This window comes from Rhinatrema bivittatum, chromosome 3 (genome assembly GCF_901001135.1).
Source record: "Rhinatrema bivittatum chromosome 3, aRhiBiv1.1, whole genome shotgun sequence".
Taxonomy (NCBI): Eukaryota; Metazoa; Chordata; class Amphibia; order Gymnophiona; family Rhinatrematidae; genus Rhinatrema; species Rhinatrema bivittatum.
The window spans coordinates 585,784,869-585,796,191 of NC_042617.1; the positions used below are offsets into that span (position 1 = coordinate 585,784,869).

General features: G+C 46.8%; 1 protein-coding gene across 2 annotated transcripts in view; it reads right to left on the minus strand.

Annotated features, from left to right (window-relative positions):
* The window catches only part of RSPO3 (R-spondin 3), a 162,997-nt gene extending 152,192 nt beyond the window's left edge, over positions 1-10,805 (minus strand). Inside the window, exon 1 of one of the 2 annotated variants that reach the window (XM_029596679.1) lies at positions 10,670-10,805. Coding sequence is in view for 1 of the 2 variants with exons in the window: in XM_029596678.1 (XP_029452538.1) it covers positions 10,378-10,465 (88 nt within the window). In the remaining variant the exon portion in view is untranslated. Of the gene's footprint in view, positions 1-10,377 lie in introns of both variants that reach the window. The other variant, XM_029596678.1, reaches the window with a different exon arrangement.
* Between the last annotated feature and the right edge of the window lie 518 nt (positions 10,806-11,323).

The window sequence follows — 11,323 nt, forward strand, 5'->3', positions numbered from 1 at the left end:
TTCGTAATAGGCCCACTCAGCTGCTCGGACACATTTCTATGGTTTATTCTGGAATCGGCATGAAGGCAAATGTCTGTTGAACAATCACACGCAATGCAGAATATCTCCAGCTTAGGGACCATTCTGTCTTCCAGTGGCAGCAGATATCTGAAGGGGAATCATTGGAAAATGTGCTGAAGAGCGCAGACATTCCTGTCTATAAACATTTATGATAATAGTCTATAAACATTTATGATAATAATAATATGCAGATTTCTAAACTGTCATCTGAACCAGGAAGGAAATTCCTACAAAATTACTTAAAAATAAGCAACATGAAGAGGCATAAAAGGAAAGGAAATTCTACAGCAGGGCAGAACCTTCCAGAATTCAATGATAGGAAAAGACGCAGCCCTCCACCTCCTGCCCTCACACACAAGCCTGCCAGACTGCCTCATTTCCCACCCCTCCCCCCCAGGGCGGACAAATCCAGTCCTGGTTTTACTCCACAGGGATTTGTAGTTCTGATTTCCAAATTTTGCATTTCCTCAAGAAAAAAAGACTACAAGCCCCAGAATGCCATGCAGTAAAAGCAGAACTAAATTAGCCTGTCCTTAAAAAATCTGGAGCCGGTTGACAAACCCTGCCTCAGCTAATGTCTACAGTAACAGGAGGTTTGATTGACATGGGATTCATGCAGAGGCACACTCATTTATATGGTATATATAAAAAAAAAAAACCCCCAAAAAACTTGTTAAATCCAGAGTTATGCTGTGTGCACAAAAATGTGCACATAACTGTGTGCTAACATGTGCGCACAGTCCAGAGCACCTTATTACACATCAGTGCCAAGGAAATCCTCCAGTTTCTAGAGAGTCTTCTTGGGGGGGAAAAAAAATGTAAATTTGAGGAAAAGGGGGAGAGCAGTTCTTATTTTGTTTATCCGCTTCACTTTTTAACAGGGAAAACTGGTGTGGTGTTTAGATGGAAATCCCCTGCCCGGCGTCCTGGCCAGGTCTTTGGTGGGACCTTTATTGTTAGGACAGCTGGAGTGACCCAGCCCATGCTCAGGGGACGAGCAAAAGGCTAGGGCCCCCCCCCCCCCCCGGCAGGAGGCAACTGACTTGACTGTTAGGAGCAAGTTTAAAGTGCAATCCAAGGAGCCTGCTACCTGGGTTTGAAATCTGGGTAAGGCACCCTTAAGCCAGGGGTGCAGCCAGCACTACCATATCTCAGTAGCCCAGAGAAATAGTGGCCAAGAAAAGGGGGAGCTTGTAGTGCCTAATAAGTAGTTCTGGTTGTGATGAGAAAGGATAATATTCACTTTTACTTTCTAACTGGGTAAGGTATCAGCAAAATATTAGGTAAGGATCATATCAACATGAATGCTGCTAAGCTAAGGCAACCTGAGCAGCCAGATTTTAATTGAACTTTCCATAGGGACAGAATAGAAGAAAGCAGTGGATTTTAGCACCGAGGTCGTGCTGATACATGGCTGGATGGTGCGGCTGATGCACCTCTCCGTTCATAGAAGTGGAATTCACTGCCTTCAACGAGTTCTGTGTTTGTTGCGCCGAATGAACCATAGAAGCGCTGCATTACTGGACCCATAATGATGCTCGGGGAGAAGCGCACCCAGCAAGAGAGGACCACAGCTGGGAACGCGCCACTACTTTTACTTCTGGGGTGGGCAGAGGCTGTGTCTCTCTTCCCAGGCCGGCCATTGACAAGAGATGCACGTGTTTCTAGATTAAGAAACCTACTGAGAGGCAAGGAACAGAAACCAACATAGAAAACCTGATGGGGCTTTCTTACTGCTGTGTATTATTTTAATACAAAACGGCATTTCTCCTGGCTACTAAAGTTACAGAGCTCGTAGGTTATCAGATTTCACTTGGTTACAGTCATCCACATGAATGGGAGCCCCTGTTACATTTGGGCAGTGCTCGTATGCAAACTTTGCCTTCTGGTGAGTACTTTGCACGTTTGACCCAACGGGAGGTCCTGTCTGGATACAAGTTTCTCTTAATATCAGATGTTTTACATGTCTGTAACACAATCACCGAAAATGAAGTTCACAGCAGCTCCCTAATAAATTATGAGATCAGATAATAATCATTGATTTAGATTATAGACCAACTATGATGAAACTTTCTTTCGCTCACTCACAAAATGTCAGTATCTTAAAAAAATCAATTTAATCCCCTCTCAAAAGTATCTTGCAAGCGCAGCAGCCATAGTACAGGGGAGCCCTATCTGAGCTCTTTGCAGCCTGGCCTCTGCCTTTTGCACAGAGGTTTCTCGCCGGATGTGCGCTGCTATATTACTCCTGCGGTTCTGGATGCTAAGCACAGAATATTAGCTGCTATATTAATCCTGTGGTTCTGGGTGCTAAGGACAGAATATTAGCTGCTATATTACTCCTGCGGTTCTGGGTGCTAAGGACAGAATATTAGCTGCTATATTACTCCTGCGGTTCTGGGTGCTAAGGATAGAATATTAGCTGCTATATTACTCCTGCGGTTCTGTGTGCTAAGGTCAGAATATTAGCTGCTATATTACTCCTGCGGTTCTGGGTGCTAAGGACAGAATATTAGTTGCTATATTACTCCTGCGGTTCTGGGTGCTAAGGACAGAATATTAGCTGCTATATTAATCCTGTGGTTCTGGGTGCTAAGGACAGAATATTAGCCGCTATATTACTCCTGCGGTTCTGGGTGCTAAGGACAGAATATTAGCTGCTATATTACTCCTGCGGTTCTGGGTGCTAAGGTCAGAATATTAGCTGCTATATTACTCCTGCGGTTCTGGGTGCTAAGGTCAGAATATTAGCTGCTATATTAATCCTGCGGTTCTGGGTGCTAAGGTCAGAATATTAGCTGCTATATTACTCCTGCGGTTCTGGGTGCTAAGGACAGAATATTAGCTGCTATATTAATCCTGCGGTTCTGGGTGCTAAGGACAGGATATTAGCTGCTATATTAATCCTGCGGTTCTGGGTGCTAAGGTCAGAATATTAGCTGCTATATTAATCCTGCGGTTCTGGGTGCTAAGGACAGAATATTAGCTGCTATATTACTCCTGCGGTTCTGGGTGCTAAGCACAGAATATTAGCTGCTATATTACTCCTGCGGTTCTGGGTGCTAAGGACAGAATATTAGCTGCTATATTAATCCTGTGGTTCTGGGTGCTAAGGACAGAATATTAGCTGTTATATTAATCCTGCGGTTCTGGGTGCTAAGGACAGAATATTAGCTGCTATATTAATCCTGCGGTTCTGGGTGCTAAGGTCAGAATATTAGCTGCTATATTAATCCTGCGGTTCTGGGTGCTAAGGTCAGAATATTAGCTGCTATATTAATCCTGCGGTTCTGGGTGCTAAGGACAGAATATTAGCTGCTATATTAATCCTGCTGTTCTGGGTGCTAAGGACAGAATATTAGCTGCTATATTAATCCTGCGGTTCTGGGTGCTAAGGACAGAATATTAGCTGCTATATTAATCCTGCGGTTCTGGGTGCTAAGGAGAGAATATTAGCTGCTATATTAATCCTGCGGTTCTGGGTGCTAAGGACAGAATATTAGCTGCTATATTAATCCTGCGGTTCTGGGTGCTAAGGACAGAATATTAGCTGCTATATTACTCCTGCGGTTCTGGGTGCTAAGCACAGAATATTAGCTGCTATATTAATCCTGTGGTTCTGGGTGCTAAGGACAGAATATTAGCTGCTATATTACTCCTGCGGTTCTGGGTGCTAAGCACAGAATATTAGCTGCTATATTAATCCTGCGGTTCTGGGTGCTAAGGTCAGAATATTAGCTGCTATATTACTCCTGCGGTTCTGGGTGCTAAGGACAGAATATTAGCTGCTATATTACTCCTGTGGTTCTGGGTGCTAAGCACAGAATATTAGCTGCTATATTACTCCTGCGGTTCTGGGTGCTAAGGACAGGATATTAGCTGCTATATTACTCCTGCGGTTCTGGGTGCTAAGGACAGGATATTAGCTGCTATATTACTCCTGCTGTTCTGGGTACTAAGGTCAGAATATTAGCTGCTATATTACTCCTGCGGTTCTGGGTGCTAAGGACAGAATATTAGCTGCTATATTAATCCTGCGGTTCTGGGTGCTAAGGACAGAATATTAGCTGCTATATTAATCCTGCGGTTCTGGGTGTTAAGGACAGAATATTAGCTGCTATATTAATCCTGCGGTTCTGGGTGTTAAGGACAGAATATTAGCTGCTATATTACTCCTGCGGTTCTGGGTGCTAAGCACAGAATATTAACTGCTATATTACTCCTGCGGTTCTGGGTGCTAAGGACAGAATATTAGCTGCTATGTTAATCCTGCGGTTCTGGGTGCTAAGGACAGAATATTAGCTGCTATGTTAATACTGCGGTTCTGGGTGCGAAGGTCAGAATATTAGCTGCTATATTACTCCTGCGGTTCTGGGTGCTAAGCACAGAATATTAGCTGCTATATTACTCCTGCGGTTCTGGGTGCTAAGGACAGAATATTAGCCGCTATATTACTCCTGCGGTTCTGGGTGCTAAGGACAGAATATTAGCCGCTATATTACTCCTGCGGTTCTGGGTGCTAAGGACAGAATATTAGCCGCTATATTAATCCTGCGGTTCTGGGTGCTAAGGACAGAATATTAGCCGCTATATTAATCCTGCGGTTCTGGGTGCTAAGGTCAGAATATTAGCCGCTATATTAATCCTGCGGTTCTGGGTGCTAAGGACAAAATATTAGCTGCTATATTACTCCTGCGGTTCTGGGTGCTAAGGACAGAATATTAGCTGCAATATTACTCCTGCGGTTCTGGGTGCTAAGGACAGAATATTAGCTGCTATATTACTCCTGCGGTTCTGGGTGCTAAGGACAGAATATTAGCTGCTATATTACTCCTGCGGTTCTGGGTGCTAAGGCAGAATATTAGCTGCTATATTACTCCTGCGGTTCTGGGTGCTAAGGACAGGATATTAGCTGCTATATTACTCCTGCGGTTCTGGGTGCTAAGGACAGGATATTAGCTGCTATATGAATCCTGCGGTTCTGGGTGCTAAGGACAGAATATTAGCTGCTATATTACTCCTGCGGTTCTGGGTGCTAAGGTCAGAATATTAGCTGCTATATTACTCCTGCGGTTCTGGGTGCTAAGGACAGGATATTAGCTGCTATATTAATCCTGCGGTTCTGGGTGCTAAGGTCAGAATATTAGCTGCTATATTACTCCTGCGTTTCTGGGTGCTAAGGTCAGAATATTAGCTGCTATATTAATCCTGAGGTTCTGCGTGCTAAGGACAGAATATTAGCTGCTATGTTAATCCTGCGGTTCTGGGTGCTAAGGAGAGAATATTAGCTGCTATATTAATCCTGCGGTTCTGGGTGCTAAGGACAGAATATTAGCTGCTATATTAATCCTGCGGTTCTGGGTGCTAAGGACAGAATATTAGCTGCTATATTAATCCTGCGGTTCTGGGTGCTAAGGACAGAATATTAGCTGCTATATTAATCCTGCGATTCTGGGTGCTAAGGTCAGAATATTAGCTGCTATATTACTCCTGCGGTTCTGGGTGCTAAGGACAGAATATTAGCTGCTATATTACTCCTGTGGTTCTGGGTGCTAAGCACAGAATATTAGCTGCTATATTACTCCTGCGGTTCTGGGTGCTAAGCACAGAATATTAGCTGCTATATTACTCCTGCGGTTCTGGGTGCTAAGGACAGAATATTAGCTGCTATATTACTCCTGCGGTTCTGGGTGCTAAGGTCAGAATATTAGCTGCTATATTACTCCTGCGGTTCTGGGTGCTAAGGACAGAATATTAGCTGCTATATTACTCCTGCGGTTCTGGGTGCTAAGGTCAGAATATTAGCTGCTATATTACTCCTGCGGTTCTGGGTGCTAAGCACAGAATATTAGCTGCTATATTACTCCTGCGGTTCTGGGTGCTAAGGACAGAATATTAGCTGCTATATTACTCCTGCGGTTCTGGGTGCTAAGGTCAGAATATTAGCTGCTATATTACTCCTGTGGTTCTGGGTGCTAAGCACAGAATATTAGCTGCTATATTACTCCTGCGGTTCTGGGTGCTAAGGACAGAATATTAGCTGCTATATTAATCCTACGGTTCTGGGTGCTAAGGACAGAATATTAGCTGCTATATTACTCCTGCGGTTCTGGGTGCTAAGGACAGAATATTAGCTGCTATATTACTCCTGCGGTTCTGGGTGCTAAGGTCAGAATATTAGCTGCTATATTAATCCTGTGGTTCTGGGTGCTAAGGACAGAATATTAGCTGCTATATTACTCCTGCGGTTCTGGGTGCTAAGGACAGAATATTAGCTGCTATATTAATCCTGCGGTTCTGGGTGCTAAGGACAGAATATTAGCTGCTATATTACTCCTGCGGTTCTGGGTGCTAAGGACAGAATATTAGCTGCTATATTACTCCTGCGGTTCTGGGTGCTAAGGTCAGAATATTAGCTGCTATATTAATCCTGCGGTTCTGGGTGCTAAGCACAGAATATTAGCTGCTATATTACTCCTGCGGTTCTGGGTGCTAAGGACAGAATATTAGCTGCTATATTAATCCTGCGGTTCTGGGTGCTAAGGACAGAATATTAGCTGCTATATTAATCCTGAGGTTCTGCGTGCTAAGCACAGAATATTAGCTGCTATATTACTCCTGCGGTTCTGGGTGCTAAGGACAGAATATTAGCTGCTATATTAATCCTGCGGTTCTGGGTGCTAAGGACAGAATATTAGCTGCTATATTAATCCTGCGGTTCTGCGTGCTAAGCACAGAATATTAGCTGCTATATTAATCCTGCGGTTCTGGGTGCTAAGCACAGAATATTAGCTGCTATATTACTCCTGCGGTTCTGGGTGCTAAGCACAGAATATTAGCTGCTATATTAATCCTGTGGTTCTGGGTGCTAAGGACAGAATATTAGCTGCTATATTACTCCTGCGGTTCTGGGTGCTAAGCACAGAATATTAGCTGCTATATTAATCCTGTGGTTCTGGGTGCTAAGGACAGAATATTAGCTGCTATATTAATCCTGTGGTTCTGGGTGCTAAGGACAGAATATTAGCTGCTATATTAATCCTGTGGTTCTGGGTGCTAAGGACAGAATATTAGCTGCTATATTAATCCTGCGGTTCTGGGTGCTAAGCACAGAATATTAGCTGCTATATTAATCCTGTGGTTCTGGGTGCTAAGGACAGAATATTAGCTGCTATATTACTCCTGCGGTTCTGGGTGCTAAGCACAGAATATTAGCTGCTATATTAATCCTGTGGTTCTGGGTGCTAAGGACAGAATATTAGCTGCTATATTACTCCTGCGGTTCTGGGTGCTAAGGACAGAATATTAGCTGCTATATTAATCCTGCGGTTCTGGGTGCTAAGCACAGAAGATTAGCTGCTATATTACTCCTGCGGTTCTGGGTGCTAAGGACAGAATATTAGCTGCTATATTAATCCTGCGGTTCTGGGTGCTAAGCACAGAATATTAGCTGCTATATTAATCCTGCGGTTCTGGGTGCTAAGCACAGAATATTAGCTGCTATATTACTCCTGCGGTTCTGGGTGCTAAGGACAGAATATTAGCTGCTATATTACTCCTGCGGTTCTGGGTGCTAAGGACAGAATATTAGCTGCTATATTACTCCTGCGGTTCTGGGTGCTAAGGATAGAATATTAGCCGCTATATTAATCCTGCGGTTCTGGGTGCTAAGGACAGAATATTAGCCGCTATATTAATCCTGCGGTTCTGGGTGCTAAGGACAGAATATTAGCCGCTATATTAATCCTGCGGTTCTGGGTGCTAAGCACAGAATATTAGCTGCTATATTACTCCTGCGGTTCTGGGTGCTAAGCACAGAATATTAGCTGCTATATTAATCCTGTGGTTCTGGGTGCTAAGGACAGAATATTAGCTGCTATATTACTCCTGCGGTTCTGGGTGCTAAGGACAGAATATTAGCTGCTATATTAATCCTGTGGTTGTGGGTGCTAAGCACAGAATATTAGCTGCTATATTACTCCTGCGGTTCTGGGTGCTAAGCACAGAATATTAGCTGCTATATTAATCCTGTGGTTCTGGGTGCTAAGCACAGAATATTAGCTGCTATATTACTCCTGCGGTTCTGGGTGCTAAGCACAGAATATTAGCTGCTATATTAATCCTGCGGTTCTGGGTGCTAAGCACAGAATATTAGCTGCTATATTAATCCTGTGGTTGTGGGTGCTAAGCACAGAATATTAGCTGCTATATTAATCCTGTGGTTCTGGGTGCTAAGGACAGAATATTAGCTGCTATATTAATCCTGTGGTTCTGGGTGCTAAGCACAGAATATTAGCTGCTATATTAATCCTGTGGTTGTGGGTGCTAAGCACTGAATATTAGCTGCTATATTACTCCTGCGGTTCTGGGTGCTAAGCACAGAATATTAGCTGCTATATTAATCCTGTGGTTCTGGGTGCTAAGCACAGAATATTAGCTGCTATATTACTCCTGCGGTTCTGGGTGCTAAGCACAGAATATTAGCTGCTATATTAATCCTGCGGTTCTGGGTGCTAAGCACAGAATATTAGCTGCTATATTAATCCTGTGGTTCTGGGTGCTAAGCACAGAATATTAGCTGCTATATTAATCCTGTGGTTCTGTGTGCTAAGGACAGAATATTAGCTGCTATATTAATCCTGTGGTTCTGGGTGCTAAGGTCAGAATATTAGCTGCTATATTACTCCTGCGGTTCTGGATGCTAAGGACAGAATATTAGCTGCTATATTAATCCTGCGGTTCTGGGTGCTAAGCACAGAATATTAGCTGCTATATTAATCCTGTGGTTCTGGGTGCTAAGCACAGAATATTAGCTGCTATATTAATCCTGCGGTTCTGGGTGCTAAGCACAGAATATTAGCTGCTATATTAATCCTGTGGTTCTGGGTGCTAAGGACAGAATATTAGCTGCTATATTACTCCTGCGGTTCTGGGTGCTAAGCACAGAATATTAGCTGCTATATTAATCCTGTGGTTCTGGGTGCTAAGGACAGGATATTAGCTGCTATATTAATCCTGCGGTTCTGGGTGCTAAGCACAGAATATTAGCTGCTATATTACTCCTGCGGTTCTGGGTGCTAAGCACAGAATATTAGCTGCTATATTAATCCTGTGGTTCTGGGTGCTAAGGACAGAATATTAGCTGCTATATTAATCCTGTGGTTCTGGGTGCTAAGGACAGAATATTAGCTGCTATATTAATCCTGCGGTTGCATCCTCGCCGTCCTGCAGAGATTACAGGTGCGGAGAAGAAGCGCTGCCCGGGCCGCCAGGGGGCGCACTTCCCACAGCAGTTTTATGAGATCGGAGAGAGAGGGGGCGGGGGGAGCCTGCGGAGCCGATCTCTCTCCTAGGAGGCAGGAGCCTTGCAGCCCTCCCAAGGCGAACACCCCCCGAGGACTTTATTTCTGGATGGAGGGGTGGGGGTCCCCGCCCGGCTGCGCTTTATCCCTGCTTGTAGAGCAAGAATTTGGGGAGCGCTACGGCTCCTGCAAAATAAAAACAAAAAACCCCAAAGCAAACCGGGAAAGCTGTGCAGGTTGCGATACCTTTAGGACAGAAAGCGGTAAAGGCGGTGGCGATCCCCGAAAGCGCAGGGACCCAGCCGTGAGCCGGGCAGAGCCCCTGCAGAAGGGCGTGGGGCAAGGATGCTCAGCCTCCCCCGACCCCCCTGGTCCCCTTCGGCCAGGGAGACTCTGCGGAGGGAGAAGCGGGGCGAAGGTCCGGCAAACCCTCAGCCCCGGCAATAATTCGGCCACGGGGCAAGCAGGGACAGGAAAAAAAAAAAAAAGGGCAGGGAGAGGTATTCGGACTGCGTGTCGGGGGGGGAAATGAATGCATCCATCTGCCCCCCACCCCCGAAACTTCCCAAGCCCTGAAAGTAACTGTGAGTGGAAGGAAAGGGAGCGGGGGGAGCTAGAAACTCTCTCTCTGCAAGCGCCGCTGCTCCTCTCATCCCAGGACCCCTCCCCCCCCCAGCACCCTGTCCTTGGGGAGGAGGAAGGGCAGATCTGGAGAAGCTGCTCCCTTGATTTGCCCCGCAGACCCCCGCCAAGGGTCAGAGAAGCGAGGCGGGCCCCCTGCATTCTGCCCCGGGCAGGCGGCTCCACACCCCGGGGACTGTCCGGCCAGGGAACTGCTGTTTTCCTATCGGGGGGGGGGGGGACTCGGCACAAGAAACGAAACGACACAGGCACCCGCACAGCCCTTTCGGACGGGCGAGCTCCCTTCCCTTCTCGGCGGAATAGACGGCGCTGTTGACGAGCCCCCACCCCAGTGCCGGGATTGGAACTCGCGTCCCGTCCCCCCCTCACTCACTTCTCCGGTGCCGCCTCCCGCGGGGCAGCTGCTGCTGTGCCGTGAAGTCCCAGAGCACGAGGAGGCAAGCGAGGAGCCGTAATCGCATAGTCACCTCCGGCGGCGGCGTCCTCCGTGCGAGAAAGGGGGCCCCGGGCGCTCAGTGCGCCTCCCTGCGGCGGCGGCGGCTCACATCCCGGGCGCGGGGGGCGCTCAGCGGAGGGCGCTGCACTTCCGCGCCGCGCAACTGGCGCCGCGCGCCGGCTCCGGGGGCGCCCTCCAGGGCTCGGGGAGGAAGGTGCCGGCTGCTCACCTTCGGCCGGGCCAGGGCGCTATAGCCGGGCAGCCCTTGCGCCAAGGGAACTCGCCCCCCTGCTGCTGCTGCTCCCCTCTCCCTTCAGCCGATGTCCCTGGCAGTGCTTTGCACTGCACTGTCTCCTCCGCCTGGCTCGCGGGGGGGGGGGGGGGGGGGGTTGGGTTTCTTTTTTTTTTTTTTTTTTTAAAGCGAGACTTAAGTATTGGAAGCGGACTCCGGGAGGAGGTGGGCAGGTCCTAGGGGGAGGAGGGAGAGAGGGAATCCCTGCCCTGCGCTGGCAGCTGCTTGCGCCCCTTTCCCCGGTACCTGCAGCTCGGCAGTGAAGCTTTCGGGTCGCAGGCAGGGGCTGGGCTGAGCGTTCCCCCCCAGCTTGAGTTTCCACCATTCCCAGTCATGGCTCACACTGGTACGAATGGGCTTGGACTTCAAACTGCCCTGCTAGATTTTTTTTTTCAAAATATCAATTTGCCTTTTTTTTTTTTTTTTTTACTCCCTTGCTTCCTCATATGGTCTTATTTTAAGTCGCTGTTTTTATTCTAAAATATTGACTTTTATAATTTCATATTTTTTGGGAGGGGGCACCAGGAACATTTGTATTTAGATTTCGTTCACACCTTTTCATTGGCAGCTCAAAGCGAGTTACATTCAGGT